General features: G+C 49.1%; 1 protein-coding gene across 1 annotated transcript in view; it reads right to left on the minus strand.

Annotated features, from left to right (window-relative positions):
• SYT17 (synaptotagmin 17) overlaps nt 1-24,528 on the minus strand; it is a 34,211-nt gene extending 9,683 nt beyond the window's left edge. Inside the window, exons 1-7 of the mRNA XM_021539806.3 lie at nt 24,452-24,528; nt 21,296-21,313; nt 19,858-20,006; nt 14,756-14,904; nt 13,752-14,371; nt 5,120-5,240; nt 4,294-4,449 (exon numbers count right to left, since the gene is read on the minus strand). Of these exons, the coding sequence (XP_021395481.1) occupies nt 4,294-4,449; nt 5,120-5,240; nt 13,752-14,371; nt 14,756-14,904; nt 19,858-20,006; nt 21,296-21,313; nt 24,452-24,466 (1,228 nt within the window). The 5' untranslated portion in view covers nt 24,467-24,528. The remainder of the gene's footprint in view (nt 1-4,293; nt 4,450-5,119; nt 5,241-13,751; nt 14,372-14,755; nt 14,905-19,857; nt 20,007-21,295; nt 21,314-24,451) is intronic.
• Between the last annotated feature and the right edge of the window lie 350 nt (nt 24,529-24,878).

The raw sequence follows: 24,878 nt of genomic DNA on the forward strand, positions 1-24,878 counted from the left end.
TGTCCCAGCTCAGCTGCCCTTTCAGCCAGGCCAGAAGGCAAAGCAGATTTTCCCTCTACAATTGCACAGAGTACCCAGGGCATGGAGATGATTTCTCCCTCTCTGGGGACTCTGCTTGTGTAACGAGTGCTAAAGGTCCTGCCATGCAAACATGTCCAACAGCTCATTTACATGGAGAAAGACACAGCCACCACGAGGACCTCGGGGAGACACACATCCCCTGACTGAGTGCTGAAGGTTATCTTTTTTTATGGTAAGTGATGAAAAGATGCTAAGGAGTCAGAGACACAGCTTGCCCTGGAGTGCTGCTGGGTTTTATTGGGCCATCTGGGCTTTACTGCAGTGCAAACAGCATTACTGATGATTGTTATTAACAACATTATAATCATTAACAAAACACTACAGTGCTCAGGTTTCAGGTGTAGTCTGCCTTCCTGCTGCCCAGCCCAAGCTTTCTGACAGACTGAGATTTATTGGACAGCCCAAAATCCCTCAGTGGGGAGAGCACAGGGTCTCTGTGTGCCCATCATCCAGCTCTCCCAGCACAGAGGCTGCCCTTGCATCTCAAATACTCCTTTTCCTTCATGGAAATGATCTTGGGCAGCAGCTGCCAGTGCTGCTGTCAGGGCCAAACTCCACCTTCCCCTTGCATCAGACAGAGTAACACCTTTGCCCACAGGTGTACATGGTTAGGAGAACAGCCCACCTTTCAGAGCCTGCCTCACCTGCAGGAGGTGAGCCCATGACTTGCCTGCACTCAAGCAGAACATGGCACATGGGGGATATGTGTTAGGTTGCCAAAAAAACCCCCAGAAAATGCAAAAAAGAACCACTCAAAAGAGTGCATTTCTGTTACAATGTGTATATGGCTGCTCATTACCTAGACAACATGTTTGATGAAGGAAATCAAAATTAAACATCCTCTCCAACAGCTGTTGCCTCATTTTTTTTTTTTTTTCTTTTTTTTTTTTTTTTTTTTTTTGTCAGGACATTAGAGTTGTTATGAGTATGAGTGGCTTTCCTGGTTTCAGCCTCTTTTGGGAAGAAGCTGTTAACAGGCAGTACTTGCAGCACAAATCCTGAGCCTGGATGCTTTTTCCTGGAGAGGCCTTTTCCACCAGAGCTCATCCCACCTCATTTTGGGCACTGGACTGGGACACATGAGTTAGTGACAGCTCCAGCAGCAGCTGAGGAAGGAGCAGAGGGGAAGGCAGGAAGATAGCTGGTACAAGGTGTCCTGCACCAGCGTGGAAGGAGAAGCATTTTGGTCTGTAAATGCCAATAATTTACAGTATTGAATCCTTGTGTGCCTAAGGAGGAGGAAAGACCAAAGAAGCAGCCCACCCACCCTCTCCTCCAACCCTGGCTAACACAGGGCTCTTCCTGTGCACATCACCTTGGAGGCACCCAGGGCCTCTCTCCAATCCAGCTGTGCTTCAGCCCCGAGTTTGCTCTGGAGTTCAGCTCTCCAGAACTCCTCCAGGAAAGCTGGGATGGTGCTTTACCCTGTGTCTCCACTGTTTGCACACACAGCTCTTGGTAACTCACAGCAAACAGTGCAGAAATCCACACCAGAGTGCACTGAACACAGACAGCTTGATACAAGATGCACAGGAGAAAAACACACAAGGGGCAAAACAAAATTCATCTTACTTTGTGTGGAGAGTGCCCTCCTTTGCAGTGTGGCACAGCCCCAGTGGGAGCCAGGAGCCCAAGCTGATGGGAACTGGCAGAGTTCCAGGGCTTGCCAGTGAAGCCAAGCCAGTGTAAAGACAGCTGCAGACTGGGTCCAGAATACAAAACCACAATAAAGGTTCCTTTAAATTATTGATGACATACTCACTTCTGGCTCCCCTGGCTGCTTTTACAGCTCTCTCTCTCTCCATTCAAAGCATCATCACCCACCCTTCAAGCAGGATTATTTTACTTTTCAATTGGACTTTGACTCAACAGCAAATTTAATTAACTGACCTAATGGACTAGAGATGTGGATTAGAAGAGAAATGAAATAAAAAACAATTCCAAACAAAACACACAACAGAAAGAACCACCACTGCAGCAAAAAAAAAGAACCCCAAAACACCTAAGTTAAAAAAACAATGAAACAAAATTACTCCCCTGCTATGCAGAGATGCAAGACAGAGATGTTCACATTGCAAGATACCCACACTGCCAAACATATGTTCTTGATTTATCTTTTAACAGAAGATCCCAAAGCCCTTCACGAGCCCTTAAGCTGAATAATAATGTAAGGTGCCAAGAAGGAGCTCTGTGGGGAACTCCACAACCCCTTCCCAGACCTTCAGAAACCCAGAACCCCACAGATGCACACAGGAATAAAGTGGTGCTGCACTCTCTGTGGGGACACACCTCCACCCCCATCAGGAGCAAATCTGTCACTTGGATGAACGCTGAATGTGGCTCAGCACCTTCAGCACCACCACGTCCCTGATCCAGAGGTCCTTGTGACAGACAGTGCAGGCATGGCCCACAGAAGGCTGTACACCCAAAATCATGAGCAGCAGCCCTGGCTCCAGCTCTCTGTTGGTTCCACCAAGCACACATCCCACAGCAGAGTGTCCCAGGCACAGCAGCAGCCCCAGCCCAGGCAGCGCCGTGCCCACCCTGCACCCCACCCCTCAGCCAAGGGGAACCTGGCCCCACTGCTCCTCCAGAGCTCTGCACATTCCTTCCCAGCTTTGGGGCTGCCGGGGACATTTCTGGCCTGGGATTATCTATTGCAAATTCAAAGCAAGCAATCTGTCACTTGGAAAATGAAGCCTCACTGACGAGGCTCGGCGCTGAAACCCGGCTGCGTGACAGGTGATGGATCAGCCAACTTCCCTCTGGCTCGCTGGAACACACCCCTTTGCACACACAGAAATACCCAGAGATCCACTCACTAATCCTAACTTCAGTCACCCTCCCAACTGCAGAGCTGCTACTCTGTTTGCCTTTCCTGCTCCCAGCAGGAAAAGGGGAAAACAAACAATCCAGTGATGCACATCTGTCACAAGGTCGCCTGATGGAAGCTTCCAAGAGAAAATTCATCACTGCACATGCAAGGTACAGTCAGGGTGACATGCATGCAAAGCAGTGATTAACCATAGGTGTTTTGCTGAGGAAATTGCTGAGCATGAAGGGCAAAATTTAAGCTGCTAATCAGCATCACTTTTTGTTATAACACGTTTGGAAACAAATTAATGGGTTGCAATAAGCCTCCTTGAACCAGCTTTGACACCTGTATCTTTCATATAGAAAAAAAAAATACTTCAAAATGAATCCTTTCAGAAGCAGATTCTTTTCATCAAAATAAATGATGGAAAATTAGTCAAAAAAAGTGTTTGTCAAGCATAAGAGCCCAATGTGGTAAGAGAGTATGGGCCCCACCACCCAGCCCCTCTGATCCTGCAGAGGGCCAGAAGGTCTGACCCTGCTCCTGATGGAGCCTGAGCTCCACACCTCCATGGGGGGAGTGCAGCCACGGCAGGGGAGGGAACCCCACCCTTCAGAGGGGTCCCTGCAGCCCTGCTCACGACTCTGATGGTGGGAAAAGGCAGAGAATGCCACCAGCCCCAGCAGGTCCTGGCCTAGGACTGCAGCCCTGTGCTCTGCCACTCCTGCCCACAGCACCAAGGCTCTACTGCCTGTCTTCATGCCTCGAGAACAAACACAGGAGATTCAGAAACGGCTTAAAAATAGAAATTGCTACCCCAGCCAGGCATCTCCAGAGCTGACAAAGCTCTGGGGTGAGGTCAGCTCTGAGCCTGCTTGTGGCCCCAGGCTCTGTGGTCTGTACCTGGGTCCATCTCAGCTGTGCCATGCAGGGCTTGGCATGGAGCCCCAGCCCTTTAGAAACAAAGGCATGAGCAAACCCTGCTCACAGAGCAGCTGAGGTCACTGTGGAACACCTGTGGGTGCATCCTCTCACCAGCAAACCATGTGAAGTACCAGAAGTTGTTTTACCAGTGCCTGGGCTCTGTCACTGTTCACTGTTGTCCTCTCATCCTTCTCAGTTTGACTCTGTGCCCAGGCTGGGTGCCACTGAGAAGGGCAATTAATGCTCCTCCTCCTCCTCTGCACAGGAGCATTTTGAATGGGACCAGTTGAGCACAGGACTGACTGGCAGCCAGGCTGGCAGTGCTGGGGACAGCTTCTGCAGAGGACAGGGTGCTACTGAAGCTGCCCAGGAGACCCCAGTGATGGGCACCCCTTGCAGGCTGGGACAAGCAGTCTGCTGCACACCCACAAGTGCTGCTTGGCCAAGCCAAGCTGATAGCACAGCACTCTTACCTGTGAACACCAGGCTGGCATTCTCCAGCTCCTCCTGGGGAACCTTGAAGCTGAAGGACTCATTGTAGAAGGGATCTATCGTGCCCCGCATGCAGGAAGTCTTCTTGGTTTTTGTTAGCTTTAATCCGTGAACAAGCTGAATTTTCACAAAGGGGTCTGGCAAAGAGCACAAAGCACAGGCCCTGTGTTATGGGGAGCATGAGGCAGCAGCCCTGCTCACGAGGGCTGGGCACCACAGGATGGAGCGTGCTGGGAAATGGCCTTTGGCAATGCCTGCCACTGGTACCCCCACGCTGCTCCCAGAGATTTGCAGTGGGGACAAAAGTCAGGCAGCTGGATTAAAAACAGCCCCTGCCAAAAGCACAGTTAATGTCAGCCTTGACAGAGACCAAGCACGCTGTTCTTTTTGGAAAATGCCAAGATTCTGGCAGCAGCAGAGGCTGGGGCAGGAACACGGGAAAACCACCTGAGGACAGAGGCACAAAGCAGGTCCCAGCCAGAGTGGCCAGGGCCAGCAGGGAGCAATGCCCACAGGCTGCCTCACACAGCACAGCACAGGGGGATCAAAGCTCTGGTTCCTCACCTCAGCCTGGCTCAGAGGTCTTTAGCTTAAATTTGGCAAACCCTCCCTTATATCTCAGAGTAAGTGATCAAAATACTTTCTTTATTGTTGTCTGTACATACAAGATGAACATCCAGAGCCTTGTATTAACAGGAACTGAGCATCAAATCTCCCTGGGTCCCCCACAGACTGCAGCCTCACTGCTCTGCTTTAAAGCACATATAATCTGTGCTTGAGTAATGTGAGAAATGCACTGCCCTTTACCTGAACCTTGGCTCATGTCTGTCTGAAGGAGCTGCTTTGCTCTAATGATGTCCACATTCAGTCTTCCTGCACTTGGTAGGTAGTTCAGTGACAATAGCAGCTCTCCCAGCTCCACTTCATTCTGCAGGGAAAAGAGAATGTGAGGATTTAGAACAGAGCTCAGAGGGGAAGAGAAGGGAGAGAAATTAAATAAATCCCATTTGTCTAAGTGCCTGAAAAATGAATTTTAGTCACGCTCTGAACTGCAACCAAGAACCATCTGTTGGTACCTCATGCTAAGTGGAAACAAGAAAGGAACTATCCCCAAAAGAAGATCTTTCTCTAATCACCAATCCTTCACCAGCTTCCCAGCAGCCATGCAAAGGGGATCTACAAGGAGGCAGGGCTACAAGGTCAGCAGCTTCTACCTGCTCCATTTTTAATGGTTCCAGGTAGTTCTGATCTTACCAAGGTGCAGAACACAGACCCACTGAGAAGACATTCTGTTTTCCCCTATGGGCCACAGGAGCCACTTGGGAAGTTCAGACATGCAGTGGTTACTGCATCCCTGGGTGACAGCAAGGCAGTTCAGATCCCCTTGGCACCTGCCAGAGACCCTGGCACAGCCTGGCTGTGCCCTTGCTGCTCACCAGCTGCCCCACGGCCACAGCTCCACAGCAATACAGCTCTTCAGCCACCATTCCTGTTCCTTAATGATGTAAAACTAGTAATTAAAGAGCTGGAGAGCTCACACCACTGCTCCTCAGTCGTGAGGGTTTAAAATAACCTCTCCTGTGGAGTTGCGTGACCTGGCTCTGAGAGGATCTTACTGTCAGATGCAAAATGCACACACTGGAGCCACTCTGGAGCCTGGAAACAGCAGCAGTCCAGGCAGGGAACTGATCCAACTGCCCAGTGCCAGCTCCACGCAGGAGTGCAGAGCTCCTGCTTCATCCCAAATAGTCAAACAGCCCAAAACTAACCTAGGTCAGGTATCAGAGCCCATTCCAAGAGGAAAAGGAGCTGCAGTGGTATTACAATCATAACAAAAGGCTTAAATTTCTTTACTGATGCCCCAAATATTAGATTACAGAAACCAGAGACTATGGGTAGACAGTAAAGTAAAAGGTTCTCAGAATAGCCACAGCCTGAATTGACCCAAAGAACCAGGTTCATCAGCAGGTGGGCCAGCACATGAGGCACAATCCCTGGCAAAGACATCAGTGGCTCAGGGAAACTGAGGCTGGGGCTGCTGGGTAACCCAACCAGAAAAGCATCTGATTTCTGAACTCAAATTCCTTTGGTCACAGCAGCTTGTGGGCCACATTGTGAGGCAGCATTGTGACTCCACAGCACCCACACTCACATTTACCACAGGTATTTTCTTTTGCTGCTATAGTATTTCTGCCTCATCCAGAAGGCCCCTCTCTTCCAACCCGGGCCAGCTCCCACATCACTGTGCTGTTCAATAGATGATGTTTTAAGTTCTTTCCATCAAAAAGCCACTCCCCAACACATACCTGACCCAATATGCACACAACACTCACATTCCTACACACACCCTGGTACCCTGTGGTGGCACAACACAAGGATCCAAGTCTCACATCCCAGGTGGTTTAAACACCATCTAATTGATCTAAACTACCATCTTTCATTTGATCTTGCCCAAAAATGCTCCTCTCAGGTCTGTAGCTGGAACAGCCTGCAGACATGTTTATCATCAAGAACAGTCAGTGATTTTTAATCCTATTACCAGGACAGGATGGAAGCATCACAATGCCCACAGCACTACGCTCAAGAGGAGCCACACAAGGCATCCCTTCACCCCAGCTCATATAAACAACATTTTTAACAGACCCAGCCCTACTTCCAGATGCATTCACTGCTGGTCAGGCTCCATTCAGCCTTAAATTTCTAGAAATTCAGGTGCATTTGGACAGTGCAAATTAGGAAATTGCTCAGTGATTTTATTACCTGCTGGGGAGAGACAAACAGCTCCAGCTGCAAATACCAAACTTCTGGCACAGCCAGGTGGCAGCTGGCATGGGGCAGTGATGTAGGACCTTTCCAGTCACCTCAGGCTTAGAGTGGTGAAAATCTGCATTCAGATTTGGGATAATTACTTGTGGAGTTGTCCAATGATAGAACCTGTTGACCTTATCCAAGAACTGCAGGAAAAACTGGGCTAGAGAGGAGCCATGAGCTCAGCGAGGGAAAGCAGATCTCTGAATTCATTTTCACTTATGATCCATTTACAAGAAAGAGCCCAATGTTGTACACTGACAGGGTCAGGCTGGATCTGGAACACTCACCTAGGCACTGGCAGGAGAACCATGTCCCATCACCCCTGCAGAGATGATGGAAGGAGCCACTACAGTGAAACCATCACACTGCTGCCCAACCCACCCAGCCTTCCTCAGGTAAAGGTAGGACCTAATTTTCTGTAGGACCTAATCTAACAGGGATTTCAGCACTTCTAGAAAAATCCTTTTGGCTATCTAGGCTTAAATTTGAGTAAGGGGAGATATAAAATGTTATATTCTGTAAGTGTGGTCCACTGAAGACAGGAGGCAGGCTATGAGCAGCTTTGATCAGTCTCAGATCAAGCCTGATCTCACAAATCTCAACAGCACCTTCTGCCACTTGATGCTCTCCAAGAGTGCCCACATTTGTGTGAATTCTTCTGAGGGGCGGAACAGAGGCCATGGCAGGATGGGGGTGCTCAGAGCCAGCAGGGAAGGGCAGCCCCACTGCAGGCAGAGCAGCAGCAGAAGGTGTTTCAGAAGGAAGCCCAGATTGCCAGAGCTCAGCTCCCCGGACAAGTGACTGGCCTTTTCAAGATGCCAGCAGCCACCTGCCCCTGATGCTGGCAGTGCATTACTCCCAGCTCCGAGGGGATCTGGGAGCCGTGCTGCCAATGCTGCCCCGGTTTGACACTGGGGATGTCACACCCGGGGATGAATGGGGCTGGCTGTCAGCCCCGCCCTGCCGCACACGCTCAGCCCGCTCCTGCGCTGCAGTCACCCGCCCTAGGCACGAACGAGCAAAGATTCCCGGGCTGCTCCAAGAGCAGGAGGGGCAAGGCAGGAGCTTTCAGCTCCCTTTGCCGCTGGACAGCCCCGCTCAGCCAGCCTGGGATCAGCCGTGCTGCCAGAGGCATCCCCGGGCACAGAACATCACCAGCCCTGCCCCACAGCGGGCATCCAGCGCTCCGGCTCCTGCGGGGGAGCTGAGAGCAGGGGATGGAGCTCATGCACAGGAGCTGCCATCGGCTCACCGAGGGCAAGGAAGTGCCTGAATTTTGTGTTTCCTAGGTCTTTTCATCAGGAAACCACAGAGCTGTTGGCTTTGCCTTCGGTGTTTTGCTCCCAGCAGGCAGCGTGCAGAGGTGCCCCTCTATGCTAAGGCATCGTTTCAGCTGCCATTATTATGCTGATGATGAGCTGATCCGTGCCGAGATCCCAAATGACCCTGGAAAAGCAATTTCCTGTTTGATGAGATGCCGGAGTGACACCAAGTCTGGGATGTCTGAGGCTCTCCTGAAGGTCTGATTAACATTTCACTCTGGCTGTATCACACTGCCAGGTTGGATGTGCAGCCTTGGGCTCGCCTGTGATCCAGAACCTTCTCCAGCTACTGCCTGGGCTGAACCCAGAGGTTTCGAACCAGAAGTTTTTTCTGTTCTCTTCTGTCATATCTGAAACAAAAAAGCTCCTCTAAAGGAAGATGGGCTTTTAATTAATGAACACTTGTTTGAGCCAGGTAATTCCTTCTTCACAGCCCCCCAGACTGTTCCTTGTGCATTGCTACAACACCCAGCAAATTTCTGCAGCTGAAACCCTTCCCAAACCAGAGCACATGACATCAGCACTGACATCTATGCATCGCTCCTAATGAAGTTTCAGATTGATTTTCCTCCTCAAGGTTATCTGTGTTGGTACCTCCAGGCACATTAGAAAACTGGTAGTTTAGAACAGTTTGCTCTAACAGGTTTTCTACAGCATCCTGTGATACAGCCATTGTTTGGGGAAGGTTGAGCTATTAAGGACCAGAACCTGAGAAAAAATATCCTTACCACTGAATAGGAGCAGTGTTTCCTACATAACTGGCCCCAACTGGATGTATGATGAAGAGAGTCACAAAATCCCTCCCAAAGCCAAAGTGTCTTTGCCTCAGTTTGAAAGGCCGTGAGAAAACCTCCATTGTGCAAAAAGCTTAGGGAAGAAGATATCTTATGGAGAGGTCCTGCTCCTGGACCCCACCAGGCTCTCCTCTGGGTTCCTTCTCCACAAAATACACTCCCAGCAGCCCAGGTCTGCAGGAAGGACAAGGAGTGAACAGCACTGAGGGGAAAGGATGAGGTGACCAAGAAGACAGAAAAGGATAAAGACAGAACAATCAAGGAAAAAAAAAAATCAATGCTGGAGCTTTACAGACTCAAAAAGGAAAGGGGAAAAAAAACTACTGGAATGGAATTGAGGAAAAACAAACATACAGAGTGAAATAAAAGAAGATAGAACAACACAAGCCAAAATATGAAAACAAACCACAGATTAAGAGCTAATAATGTTATCATGATGGACAAGCATCTATCACAACATCCCATCACAGTTCTAACTCCAGTGACCTGCAGGGTGGGGGTATCCTGCCCTCTGCCAGGCTTTGCCCAGGGCCACCTCCTCCACTGGCCACAGGTAAACTTCCAGGGTGATTTTAACATCCAGCTGGTGAGCAAACATGGCCCCGTGCAACCACTTTGTACATCAGAACTGACAGGTCATTCTAGTGCACTCATAGTATCAAGTTAAAACAGCAAGCCCAATACACACTCCCTCTACTATAAAAATGGCTTAATTTGAGGGAAGATGGAACTTCGTGCTATTTTCCCACCATAACTAGGCTTTTTTTTTTTTTCTTTTGCAGAATGATCTCTAAGCTCTCATTACCGCTGGTCTAAAACATTTATTCCTGCCCACTCAAATCTGCCAAAAGAGAAATGAATCATATGTCAATAAAACTTGGGGTCCTGAACATGTGCTTCAGAATTCGCTTTAGCGGTGAAATATGCGACTGTGAGCCCAGCTACAGCGAGGCCTGCCAACTTCATTCATGGTAATTAAGCAAAGCCACACACATTTCAGGAGATATTTAAGGAGTGCAGAGTGTTCCTATGGGGACTGGACTTAAGGGCCTTTCCATGAGCAGCCACTGCGTTTCAGAAAAGCAATAATTACCCTGCAAGAGAAAGCCTTCCAGAACCACCAAGGATAAAGAATTTGGCAATACCTGCACTGACATTTTCCACAAGGAGTCCTTCTGCCTAGCTGCTGGCTCTGATGATGCATCAGGCAGCAGCTCTGCCGTGCCTCCGCTCTGGGCTCGATCCCCCGCGCGCGGATCCGGGCTCACAAGGTGCCTCTGTGCAGGCACAGCCTCCTGCCCAAGCCCTGGCACCAGGCACTTTGCAGCTCTGGCTGCTCAGGCTGGGAGGACAGCCTGCTGCCCAGCTGTGCTGGGGCTCTCTGTGCTGGCAGGGAGCAGGACAGTGCAGCACAGCACCTCCTTACACCAAGGGAATGCTCTGCTCGCTCACTCACAGCACCCCATGAGCTGGCCAGGAAGATATTCCTCCAACAACGAGGAGCTGTACATCCCATCAGGCTCCAGCTCCCAGAGGAACCAAGAGTTGTTGGCTGTAAAAGCTGGACCATGCCCCACCTGGGAGAAGCTCCCTGTCCCTGCTGACACTGCACACACCAGAAGATTCCTGGCTTTCCCCACCTCGTGCAGCTCACAGGTGCTGGCACAGCCCTGCACCAAGGCAGGCTCCAGCTCTGGGATGAGGGAACTCGGTGTGATGGCGGGACAAGGACCTGGCTCCTGACTTTTATCAGCACACTCTGTGTCAATGGCTTCCAGGTGGAGACAGCAAGTGCAAAGCAGATGTTCATCTCAGCTCCTGTCATCTGGCCACTTTCTCTGCTCTTTCACAATGCCTGCTGCCCTCCCACTCCCACCAGTATGAAAAGAAAACTTCACAGCTCCTGCCATCTGGATTCACTTTCCTCCATCTCATGATGTTTCTGTCTATAAATTCTATTAAAAAAAAAATCACATATTTTTTGTCTTCCATCTTCACATATCAAGTCTATGACTGTCTGTGTTTATCTCCCTCCTGTTACTGCTTTTCCAAGCACTGCTTCAGCCTTTTCTCCTGTGGCTGTGGGGTGCTGCCAGCTGCTGCTCTGTGTCACAGCCTCAGACTGGCCAATTTTCCTGACTAAAGATCAGAACTGCACCACAGTGATTTCTGCTGCTCTCCAGGATCCAAGGACACCTTCTGCAAAATAAAATGCAACTACATGTAGATATTTATTTTTTGTCCCTGTCTATCAGCATCTCTCAACACAAAGCACACTTCAGCAGGCTCAGGTTCAATCCAACAAGAAACTGATAAAGGCTGTCTGTCCCTCAGCTAATCAAGCAAAAAAGTGAGAAGTATAAAAAAAAATTGTCAACATGTCAAATCTATCATTCTACAGGCAGAAGGTTCCAACTAGTACTAAAAAATCCCTCAGAAATTTCTAGCACAAACATCACTGTTATTGAAAGATATTAAAATGTATTTTTTCAAAGCAATAAGCTTTGGTTTACTTCTTCCAGGATTTATCTTAACCCTTTGATCACTTAATTTAATCACTACCAGGATGAAAGATGCCTTACTCAGCTTTAAAAATTTTATCATTGAGAAAATATGGGAAGATGATGCCAAACATCATCCCTGGATGTTCTGTACAAGCACTGCTGATCCCTTTACAGTTGCAGTCTGCCAGCTGAGGTAAAACCAGCAAAAAGGTATGAAAGGGCCACTTTACTGATCAAAGTGTGGAGCAATTTTTGCCTAAGTTTTTCCATATGATAGCAAGGGAATAAATGCAAAAGGCTTTTGAGCCTGTGCATTCAAATGGAGTTTTGTCTTTCTCCTTCCCTTTATAAATACCAGAAATGCCAACTTCTGCATAAATAATTTCTCTTGAATGCTGGTGAAGCAGACAGCACTGCTGAAAACAGCAGCAGCTTTCAATGAAACTTTGGAGAGGGGGAAAGGAAGAGCTGGCTCTGAGCTTGGCACATGAAGGCAGAGATGATCTTTTCTAATCAAGGTCTGTATTAGCTGTGGAATGAGTCCATGTTACTCATAAAGAGATGCAAAATACAGAGAAGTATTTATCATGCAGAAGTAGGGGGAGAAGCAAAACTGCATGATGGAAACCACAGGAGGATAGTGGGATGCAAGGACATGTCCTACATAAACACATGTTCAGGGACCCCGTGATTTTGACTTGTGCACAACTTCTAAAACTTTCCTTTCTTGCCTGAACATTGTTGAAGCTAATCTCACAACACTCCAGTTTCAGGAAATCCAGCTGGCTCTCCTGCAGTTACCTGGAGCCCTGATCCTCCTCCCCTTTGTACAGTGCAGCAGGTCTGAGCAAGAGAGTAAAGTGCTCCCAGCTCTGCATACACAGAGGGGGCAGAACAAAGCCACAACCCAGCTGGCTTCACTTCCAAAAACTCCTTGGGGTATTCCCCTTCCACAAAGGTCTGATGAGAAATTTCCACTCCAGATCAGACTCTTGAACCCACATGTAAAACAGGATTGAGGCTCATTTACTGCTCATTTCATCCAGCATCTCTGCCTATGGCACCCTTTATGAACACCTAAAAATCAAAGAAAAAGTGAACCATCCAGCTGGGTTTAATTCAGTAAAGACTCCTTGGAAATTGCAATTTGTGAGCTGGAAAGGAACTGGGAAAGGCAAGCTTGTTACACCAATCTTGTGTTGTATTCCTGTCCTTAGTAAAACATTTGAGAGCTGTTCACACGATGTTCTCTTGGTTTTTCACAGGGTTCCGTGCCTCTAGCTCTGTGGGTGATACCACTGGTGCCAAGTTTGGTAACCACCATTCCTGGCTGCAAAGCTCAGATCTTTCCACTAACAGCCCTTTCCTGAGAACAGAGGTGAAAGCACACAGACCCAGTGATCTCTTCCCAGCCCTCTGAATGGCTGAAATGCCCAAAATGCATGCAACATCCCACTTGCATCAGGCAAATATTTATGGCAAATTTAGTTCTTTCAGGGACCTGATGAAAACAAATCTACCACTCCTTTGCAGATTGTTGCTTATGCATTATAGCACAGGTCTGGGTAGATTTCATCTTCTACATGTTTTATTGAATCAAATCATTACTGGCACCAGCAGTTCCCCTCATGTCCTCAGAGCACAGGAATGACCTAGGTGGGACAGTGCCACAGCATTTCTGAGAATGGATGCAGGTCACTGCAGTTACAAGAAACACCTTCCCAAAGGTGCAGACTTACAGAGCAGTCTTGAGTTGTCCTCGTTTAAGCTGACACAGGATCTTTGCTCATGACTACGAAAAACAGCTTCTCTACCTCACACTGTTAGTGAAAAAACAAGGCACAGGCCCACATAATCCCAACCCAGCAGATGCTGTGTTAACAAGATGACAATTACTAATTAGAAACAGCATTACTTGCCAACAGGCAAAGGAACCACACACACACACACATGAAAACCCCCAAAACAGCAAGAAAAACTGTGGCAATAATCTGATAAATTCTGTTACCTGAGAACTAGGCACAAGGGCTTTCCACCAGTGTCCACCTTTCACAAGGTCTACATCACTCAAGGGCATTGACACTTTGCCAATAACACAATGGCGTGAGAATTTGTCAAAATCCACTACAGTTAAAAGCAGAGTTCTTCTCTGGGCTTCTAAAAAGGGGATTTCAAATGTGTACCTCTCCTCAAACACTGGGTTCTGCGTTTTGCGTTTCACTCCAGTCTGCTTGGAGTTCTTCTGATCAGGAAGAAGGCAGATCTTCACATAGGGGTTGGAGTGAGCCATGTCTTGCCTTGAACCATCGTAAGAAATTGGGGGAGGCAGATCTTTAGCCTCAATGACTCGCACTATTAGATAATTATGCAACAGATCATACTGTGTGCTAAAATGCAGCATGCCCAGCTGGTACTTGGACAAGATCTCCTCGTCTGTCAAGGAGTCCATGTCATCACTATTTGAGTCAAGAGAGTACAGCCTTGGTTCAAATTTTCTAAAATAGTCATCTGGGGTGTAGGTTTTTCGCAGGATAGTTGGCTGAACTATTTCTTTCTTAGCTCCTATTATTCCAAACTCGATGGGTTTGATGTCAATTAGTGGAGAACTTGGCCTCCTCGACTCCAGACCTGAATGAGAGAAACACACAAACGTGATTGTCAGAAACACTAAAGTTACAGGTGCAGCTATTCTGTGTCTGTGAAGTGCCAGGCTCCACAGTGAGGCTTTTCCCCTCTGCCCTGCCAACAATAAGCAGCACCCTCAGCCATGCTGAAGCACAAGCTGGCCTGCACTTCTCCCTCCCTGTCCACCTGCAGTTGTGCACCATGCTCGTCCTTCAGCAAGAAAAGCAGGGCTGGCCCCTTCCACTGTGCTCCTGCAAACCAGGACGAGATTTTAATCAGTGTGCCTTCAACTGGACTTGGTTCCCTGTCCAAAAGATGAAAGAGCAAGCACTAGAGTTTGATTTTCTCCCCCACAAGAATTCATCAGCGGTGGAAGGACGGCCTTACTCGAAATGCGCCGCGTGAGGCTGTAAGTGGACCGTGATGTATCTGAGGACGACCGCCTTCTGTCAGGGGAAACATCCTGCAGAGTGGGAGGCAGCTCGCTGATTGCATTATCAGAGTCTCCATCTTTGTCCTCATTTTGGCTGCTTATCCTGTTAGAATGAGAGACCTTTGGATGATTCAACCCAGTACAAGGAGTATATGCAGAATAACAACGTGTTCTGGCATTCTGGGGTGCTCGTCCCTCCATGCTGGGGCTACCTCCTGATCAGTCTGGTAAGCAAAAGGCTGAGCACCTGACTTCAGACCTAAGCAAAAAACACATTCTTCAACTTTCTGCCTGTCTTTCAAACAGTTTTATCAGTACTAGAGCATGACACAGACCACTAAGGCACATATAACTCAGATGTTGATCAGAAATATTATACTTCTCTCTAAGGAAAAAAAAATCAAACCAAAACCCCACAAACATCAGATTACTACTGTAATTCACAGCTACACTTTGGAAGAACATACTTCACTAGGAAAGAACCAGTACAGAAAATCACCATGCTCACGTATCCCAAATCAACCACACGCCTCCTGGTAAAACACTGCAGGTTTGCCAGTAAAGTTTCAAAACTTGATCTTACAGACACAATTAATTATTTGCTATTTACTGGCATGCCCTTTTTAATATTTGGCTGCTTTTTATCCACTTCCACAAACCAGATGTGGTTCTCAGCAGACAATAATTATACTGCCCAGAGATCTGGTGTGAGCAGGAAATTTGGCAGGATCGAAATGACAAAGCAAGTTTTGTAGCATCTTGGAGAAGACTCCACAGAAGGCTGGTATCAAAAAAAGTCCACATAGATACATTTAAACAAACTGAAAGGGGAGTTACATGTACACACAAGTTGTTTTTATATAAAACAATATTCTGGTTAAAAACTCCAACACATCCCGGCTTCAGTGGCTCCTGAAAGCAGTGAGGATCTCCCAACTTTGGCTGAAAGCAGGGTAGGAGCAGACAGTAACAACTGCAGGAGGTAAAGCCTGCAGCTGTGTGCTCAGAGGGGAGTGCTGCTGATGGAAATGGAATCACACAATGGGTCCATGACTTGTGGTGCATCCTGCAAAACAGCCAGGCCACCAGGCAGAAAACAGCAGCAGATCACAGGAAAGCATCAGCACCAAATGAGCAAAGCAAAGGGGAATTCTGTGTGAATTTTGCTTCCAAGCCACCCTTCCCGTGTGCACAACTCAGCTGGGTATAAATGAAATATATTGAATCATTTTCATTAGTAACCAATGACTGGTGCAGAGCAATTGATATATTCTGCAAAAAGCAGTAAACTTGCATAAAAGCCCAACAAGCATTAAGAAAACAAACCAACCCCCCAAACCAACTGGAAATTCTTATCCAAGCCACAAAGTCCACAGCAGGATCCATGCAAATTTCACCAAGTCGAACCCACACAACTCATCCACACTAAAAAACAAATTCTGTTAATAATCAAAACCCAACCCTCTGCTAAAAGGGGCAGACAATATTTGCACAGCTCTGCAGCCCATTAAAGGCAGCCCAAACCATACAGTTTGATGTATAATCAGTACTTGGAACACAAATAGCTTTTTCATGCCTAAATGCAGGTCCACACAATCACAGGTGGCATTTGGATATGCCTGTGTTTGAGAAGCAAATGCACAGAACAAGGCAGGGTGAAAAGGGAATCAGGAAGAGAGGCATTAAGGATGTTCTACAATGGGTAAACGTAATAGTGAGTTAATAACATACAGATGACCTTTAGTAAGGAAATTGCTGCTGAGCCACAATAATTTTTCCTCAAATAAACTTTGGCTCTGGTTAAAGCAGCTCTGTTTCTGTTTAATCTGAACCTTTGGAAAGAGGAGTCATGTCCTGATTTCAATTCAGTCTCACAGCATGCAGTGTTTATCTTTGGGGTTTGTAGAATATTCCATAACAAGCAGCTCAAACATCCACCCTCATTCCCAGGCCATTTCTGCAAGGACCAGGATGGAAGTGCTCCTCATGAAATAACAAGAAGTTACCCTGCACTCAGGTCATTGCAACTGGACTTGCAGGAAGGTTTGTTTGGTTGTTGTTTTTTTTTCCTAAGCTGCCACTGCCAAAAAATAAGAAAGTGAGAAAAATCCATATTCTCCCAAGAGGAAGGGCTTAAACTTGAGCTTTATTGTCCACTCCTGAATTTCCAGGACAATTAAGTGCCTCAGAGCTGCTAAAGGGAAAATCTAGGGCCAAAATATAAAGGATGGGTCATTAACCATGGGCATTTATATGTTTGCTCATTCACCAATGAGGACCATAAAAACACTTTTCCCCTGGGGAGTGGGTAGGAAGGTGAGGAAGGCACAAATTGCATTCTCCATCACACCAATGTCTCAGGCCCGTGAAGAACAGGCAAGATGGAAAGACCTCAGCTGAAAACATAGATCTATTTTTAAAACACTCAGGCTGCAAGCAGGGAATACAATAAATTGATTTGTTCCCAAATTCAATGTACACGTCTAAATGTAAAATAAGGTGATGTCAAACCTGTTTTTCATTGTAGGGGTTTCCACAAAACCCCCCTCTCCATAAATAAAAGAGGGAAAAACAAAAAGGGGGTTCAACTGGTATACACAGATCTCTGAGGTCTTAAAAACATTAAAAACCTTATTCTAAGAACAAGTCCAAATTCTTACTCTGAATAACTAACTCCTCTAACTCCAGAGATCATTCCCTACATCCAAAAATGCATATACAGATATAAAAATATAAGATCAACACAGTGAAAACAGAGTCAACATGGGATCATTTCCACCTTAAACATGCACACAAAAAGCTTGGGTCTCCTATTTGTCAGCAAACAAAAGATACCAAATCTCACTCCTGCCTTTTATTTTCTTTTCCTCTTCATCTTCCAGACCCTTGTTGCTCTACAGGCTCATTTTCTCTCCCTCTCCTCTCAGTCACATCTCCTTAGGGAGAAGTAGAGGACCTATCTCCCCTCATCTTAAGTCAGTCCTCCTCACTTAATTTTTGTGCTCCCTCACCATTTTCCAGCAAAATCCCCCTGGAAGCACAGAGCATCATCACATTGCCTGGCACCACTCTGGGGCCGTGCCAGCTCAAGAGGAGCCCACGGCATTTTCAAGCAAGCAAAGCCTCATCTCCAGGTTATACATCAAAGTGTCAACAGGCATCCTTGGGGACCAGAGGAGAGGGTGACTTCAGTGCCCCTGAGGTGTGGCAGCATCCAGGTCTCCTGGCAGAGCAAAGCCACTTCTGTGCTGTGTCCCCCTCTTGGTGCCTGCTGCCCCTCCCAGGCTTCACCTCTGGGAACTCACGGAGCAGAACAGGGAGACCCTAACTGCACCAAACCACCTGGAGCTGCAGGGAAAGATGGAAAAATGGCCTGGGCTGGGGTCACAGGGACCCCTCCCAGGGCTGTGAGCATCTGTGGGTGAAGTATAAATTGCAAAGTGAAGAACTGGGCTGTTTTTCACCAAAGAGTGTCATCCTCTGCTTGTGGCCATCCCATGAAGTTACTGTAGGGGCATTCAGATGGAGCAGGACCAGGAGAAACACCACAGGCTGGAGAGAGTCCATGGAGTCCAAAGGTCTCCACGTTCTCTGCTCGTGGCAAAGTCCAACTCATCTGCAAACCAACAAATATCTGAAATTTGAGATAATAAGAACAGGGCTTCAGCACTCATGCCAGCCCTTTAGCCAGACAGAAGAATCCCAGAGTCAAAAACTACACCCTGGTACAACCACTCCACACCCCAAAACACACTTCTGCTGCTCAGCATACCAGAGAAGCTCTGAATCACCCTCTCACCACAAGCCCAGCTACTTGTTCCCAAGGTGTAATTGCTCCTGCACCAATCTTTTCACGTCCAATACTGCAGCCTCATCACTGTGCTCTCCTGTGCGTGATGCTTTCCTATTTAGCATTGATTTTGTTTCCATTCCCCATTAATTGCAGGTGAATCAGTTTCTGAGCATATATCAGACTCTTAAATATGCTGCTCCACTTCTACAAACCACTCTAACACATCCTGAACAGCTCTATTTTTATTGCTTCAGTATTAATTACCATCCTGTTCTACCTGAATTCGAAAGAGTGCATGGACAAGACTGCGATTTAAACGTGAGAAAATTTATTTCATGCAGCACCAAGACCCTTCCAGAGCTGACACAGAGTAACAGCACATACTCACAGGAGTAGATAAAATTACCTGAGTGCCTCAGTGCCCAGGTACCAAAGTCTGAGCATCACACAATGCACTGTGCAGGCCTCTTCTGTGCCACAAGTTCTGGACACAGTCTGTGTCCATCAAATGGTCTGCTCCACAAAGCCCAGCCCAGCTGACAAGGCAGCACTAAACCACCAGAGAGCTCTGCTCCCTTCTTGGCTTCACTACTGCCTCCAAGGGTCACCTCTGTCTGCAGATTTCTGACTGAGAGGGAGTAAAGAGGGGAGACTTCACTGACTTCCTTTGTAGTGGATGTGCAAACATACCAATCAAAGCTCCAGATAAGACCTGGTGCTGTGGTTCTTTAATGATTTGGAAGAAATTCTGAAGAGTACTATGGTGATGCAGGAGATCAAGTCCTGCTAAATGAAACTTTAAATGAATTTCTCCTTCAGAGCACATGGCAGCTATGCCTTTCATCTGCCTATATGATAACCACCTTCACGCTAGGATAAGAAAGTATTTCTAAACAACCTCATCAGCATTTCAGCCAAGTTGAAGTGCTCCAGAGGTTGGTCCATTTGAAGAGGAAACAGGACTGCAGATGAAAGGCATCTTTAGAGAAGGGGACACAGCTGTCCTTGTTATGCCAGCTTACAAAACAACTTCTGTCTTACCCATCAAAAACAGTTTTTACAAAGACTAACCTTGCTATCTGAGTTAACAGAGCTGCCCTTTTTCACCATGCCAGGAGAAGCCTGCATTCCCACCCTCAGGAGGTTCCTGCTCTCTAAGTGGCATTCTCTGAATGTCCCATTGCAATTCATATCAATACTCTCATCACAGCTGAGCAGTCCTACTCCTTGGGTAAAGCTAGGAAATCATGCATCTAAACTTACAGCCAGGCTGGAGTTTGAGCAGGAAAAGGTCCCAGGATTTCAACTTCATCTTCATTTGTTTGACAACAGCTACAGTCAAAACACTTCTGACAACAATTCCTGCAAGTCCATCGGCACAGCAAGAGATCCGAGATCCGAGCGAGCAGACCCTGGAGCCATTGCAAACCAAAGTACAAGATTACAACCCATCAATAGCTATTGAGAAAAAACACTCAGCTGTGTTTGTGTTTCTGCAACAGAACATTAAGAACTATATTTATTTCATCTATACCAACAGACAAGTGCTATGCAGTTACCAGCCCAACCCCACTGATGCCATAACAAGGCAGGAAAATAAGCATTCTCTGCAGGTATTTTCCTCTCTAGTAGCAATGCATTATTATGTAGGTTGGCAAGAGGGTGATTTACAAAGCACTATGGCACAGCAATATGCTGGAGTGGAAACATGCCTATTCCTCCACACACATCAACAATCTAATAGGTCAGCAAATATACAACAGAAGGAATTAAAAACAGAAGGTAAGTGAAAGCATCAAATTAATCCAGCAAAGATCTATTTAATTAACACAGCAATGTGAACACACTTCATCCCTGTAGATGTACCAGTAACATTTGTACAATCCATGCACATGGAGCATTACAGCCCAACAAACTCACCACAAAAATGGATTAGCCAGAGCACACTATCCTCATGCTTCTGCTCTGCTGCCATGATTAATTTAATGAAGAGCCTTCAATGATATTTTTTAGAAGACTCGACCCAGAGAAATCTCTCCTGTCTTAGGTGTCTGTGGTGGCACTGGCAGCACCACTTGTACCAGCGTTGTGTCAGCTCCCCATCGGAGCAGCAGCACCCTGTGGCCCCATTTCCATGCCACCCCCCCACTTTAAAGCTCTGCTTTGAGAGGAGCAGACAGCCAAAACTCAGCTCGTTTCCCACCCACACCAGCCCCAAGTGCTGCTGTTCATGGGAGGGGTCATTCAGCAGCACAAGGGCACTGCTCTGTGACATGGTGGGACACAGGCAGCTGCAGGGGCACAGCACCAGCACCCAGGGCCAAACTGCTCTGCAGCTCTATGTGACCTTGAAATGCTCCTGAGAAACTGAAGAAATAAAGTGTATGAGACATTCTCCATAGTTATCTCCCCAAAATACTCGAGACATTTGCAGCATTCATGAGTGTGGACCATGCAGAGGGGTTTCCTCAGAGGAACCTGATCTGCAGAGATTTCATAGGAACATGGCTTTTTGCTAAAGAAAAACACATTTTTTTTTCCATAAACAAAATCTGGGCACTGCAAACCAAAAAATTACCAGCCCAAAATGCAGTCCATTACTTATATCTAGAACATCAGTAAAGAGTCAGAAAACACGAGACAATCCCCTCAGGATGGAGCAAGGAGACAGAGCAGGGAGTGAATCATCAGATTAACTCACCTCATTTATTGGTTCCAACTGTCCTTTTAGACATCCAAGATGAAGCAAAGGGGAACAAAATGAAAAAGACAAAAACAAGTTAGCAATGCTCAAACAACTTTAAATTTTCTGCCATGACATGCCCCAGTCTAGGATGAGTTTGAATTTCTGGCAAGACAGTACCTTGTAGATGTTAGAGGAAGGAGAGGTCTGATGGGGCATCATCTTCTGCCATTTCCAATCCTTCCCACCAAAGGTCCTTCTGCTCCCCCTTTCCCACAAGCAAAACTCCCAAACCCATTCTGAAGCATGAAAATCCTGCTCATTGCTTCTTGCTAATGGGTATCACATGCAACCACTTATTTTGTTTTCTTTAGTAACCTGTCTCTAATTGCAGCAACTACTTGCTGCTGACAGCAAACCATATCCAAATTTTTCAGTGGAAAAAAAAGGCTTTTCTCCACATTCAGCCCATATCAATGGAGTTCCAATGCCAACTCATTAAAAAAAAAAAAAAAATTCTAGGTAGGGCTACAAACTGAATACTCTCTATTGCACACACATCTCTGGGCACCTTCAGCCTCATCCTCAGATGTGACTTGAAGAACACAAAAGGTAGAAGTTAAAGGCTTGATTGTCATGCTCCCATTCAAAAATCTGCACTGCAGCCACCTCCCCCAAGCCACAGAGGAAATCTACAGCAAAGGAAGAAGGCATCACAAACCAGTTTTTTATTCACAAAGCCATCCTTGAAACATTTTTTATATAGATATAATGGATCCATTTCCTTTGGAGACTCACTAGCATTTCTGATACCTGCTGAAATGTCTTAAATTGCATTCCCTTGACATGTCTAAAAGTTTCCTATTTGTCCTGGCTGTCTTTTTATAGTGGGAATTCCTTAAAAAAAACAAAAAAACAACTTAAACCAATACAAAACCACAGAACAAAGCAATACAAAAAAAAAAAAAAACCCACAAAAAAACTCAATCCTACTCTTCCAAATGTAGAAATTGGTTCCTAGCTTTATGCTCATGACATGATACGAGCAGCCTTTTCTGAAGAAGCTGAGATGCAGAAGTTGCCTTTAGTTCCAAGAACTCTTCCATGGACCACGTTTTGGTGCAATCCTTCCTTTTAAACTTCTTGGAAGCCAGTACTTGTCAAAAAGGCCACCACTTGTTAGGAGCAGTTAAAAGACTAGAAGAGCTGTGGTGCAATGAGACAAGGCAGTGATTACAAATACCCATGGGCCAACTGTTTAAGAAAATGCTAAATGGTTAAAAGGGCTTTATCATTCCTTATTAATGCAAAGTTGCAGCCAAAGCTCCAGTGGTTTAGCAGGGCTGCAAGGAGGATATTTCAATGGCTCTAACACAAAGCAGCTGGAGCGGTGCCATGCCATCGAACGCCGAGCACATCACGCAAAGAGAGGGCTTTTCCAAAGGGTCCCCAGGGACACGGAGGGCTCCCAGCCAACAGCCCTCCTGGCCACCACGGTCACAGCCCGTGTGCCACCAGCCCCGAGGGCACGCAGCCACCCTGCAGCACCGCGACACTGAGCCTGTGGCCACCCCAAATGGGAGGCAGGGGCAAGAACCGAGTGTGGTAGTGCTGAAGAGGTAAACAAGTCAACAGCAGGGCTGAAATGCAGGGGCCCATGGCAGGAAAGCAAACACGAGCACCTGCTCGCCCACCTGGCTCGCAGAGGGCACGAGGGGCATGGCCTGGGGAAGGATGCTGGCACTGGGGCATCCCCGGAGCGCGGCAGCTGCCATGTGCTCAGCAACCCCTGGAGAACAGCTCAGTCTCCAGGGCCAGGGAGGCACCAGCACGCTCTGCCACGTCATCCCAATTGGCCGAGCAGAGAACAAGCCAGATGGGAGTCTCCAGCCACGAGTGAACCCTCATCAAGGGTGAGGTTGGGGGCAGGGCTCCATCTCCACAACCTGCTGCAGGGCCCCTGGGTGGGGGCTACATGCTCCAGGTTAGCAGAGCCGCCAATCCCAGCCAGGTCCTCAGAGCAGTGACAACAAACCACCGTGGAAGTACCCCCAGGGATGCTGCAGCAGGCTGGGGTCCTCGCTGGTCACAGACCGCGTTTTGCCCCGGGAAAGGCTCAAAAGCTCCATCGGCAGTGGACACCGCAGCCTGGGCACAATGCGGTCCCCTCAGTCACGCATCCCCCACCATCCCACCATGACCGAGACGCCGGTGTGGGGATAACGGGGCGTTGCTGATGTCCTGCTGATGCCCGGGTACCCCCCCTTGTACCCACGGGCCCCGACGGCCGTGCTGCTGAAGGCCTGCCCGGCCCCACTCGAGACCCCGCCGAGCCGGGGGGCGCCGGGAGCCCCGAGCCTCGCCGACATCTCGGGCGGGGTCCACCCGCGGCTGTTCCAGCCCGACTCCCGGGACAGCTCCCTCAGCATCCCCGCTACCATCCCGAGCGGGAGGGGACCGCGGGGGGCACGGCGGGGCGGGCGGAGGGGACACGGCCCCGCGGGACGGGGGCACGGGTGGCGTCGGTAGCGGGGTCTCTACCAGCGCCCGCCCGGCTGGAGATGTTCCCCCAGCTCGGGCTCATCGCGAACTGGGCGGCTGCGCTCGGGGCAATGGCTGGGAAGCGGGCGGCTCGGGGGTCGCTCAGGGTCTGAGCCAGCCCGACAAGAATTCAGCCGCACAATGCTGGGAGAGCCCATCCATCACGGCGCAGCCCGGGGCTCCCCGCAGCCCAGGGCGCCGGTGCTCCCCGCCCCGCAGGTGCCCTCCACCCGCCGGACCGTGCCCAGCATCTCGGTCTGCCCGCGGGGTTCAGCATCCTCCTCTCTCCAAGAAGTCCTTGTGCGGGATCGGGACCGGCTTCCTCGTCCCCGGGGCCATCCCGCTCCCCCAGCACAGAGAGGCCCGAGGGCTGCTCGCCAGCCCCGCGGGGATCCTCTCCTGCCCCGGTGTCTCGCTAGCAACAGCTGCCGGCCCCGCTCGGCCCCTCGCCGGGGGCTGCCTTCGCCTCCGGGAACTCCTCCCCAGAACTTAACCCGAAGTTGCGCACCTGCACCGGGCGCGGAGCACGGGGGGGGGGGGCCCGCCGCGGCACCGCACCCGTCCCGCCGCCGGCCCGGAGACCCCCCCATCCCCCGGGGATGCCCCCGGCCCGCCGCGCCGCTCCGCACGCACCTGGATGTACGCCATGGCTCCGCGGGGCTCCGCGGGGCTCCGCGGGCGCGCACGGCCCCTCCCGCCGCGCGGCCCCACCCGCGCCGCAGCGCGGCCCCGCCCCGGGCGGGGGCACGGGCCGGCCCGCGGGCGGCGCGGCTCCGCGGAGGCTCCGCGGGCGGCGCGGGCGCGGGGCCGGCGCGCCGAGCTGGGGCGGCTCCCGCCCGGCCCGGCCCTGCCGCGGAGCCTCCGCGGGCCCGCAACAGGTCCGCCGCAGCGCGGGCGAACACTGACCTCCAGAGGGCCCCGCGCGGAAATTCAGGGATGCCGACCCCTCCTGGCCCCCGGGACGCGGCGCGGGAGGCGCCGCCGCGGGCGAGGCACGGCTGGGCAGCTGCGAGCGGCGGCCGTGGCTGATAAAGCGATTTCACAGCGGCGCTTTCCCGCG

The sequence above is a fragment of the Lonchura striata genome, chromosome 16 (genome assembly GCF_046129695.1).
Source record: "Lonchura striata isolate bLonStr1 chromosome 16, bLonStr1.mat, whole genome shotgun sequence".
Classification (NCBI taxonomy): Eukaryota; Metazoa; Chordata; class Aves; order Passeriformes; family Estrildidae; genus Lonchura; species Lonchura striata.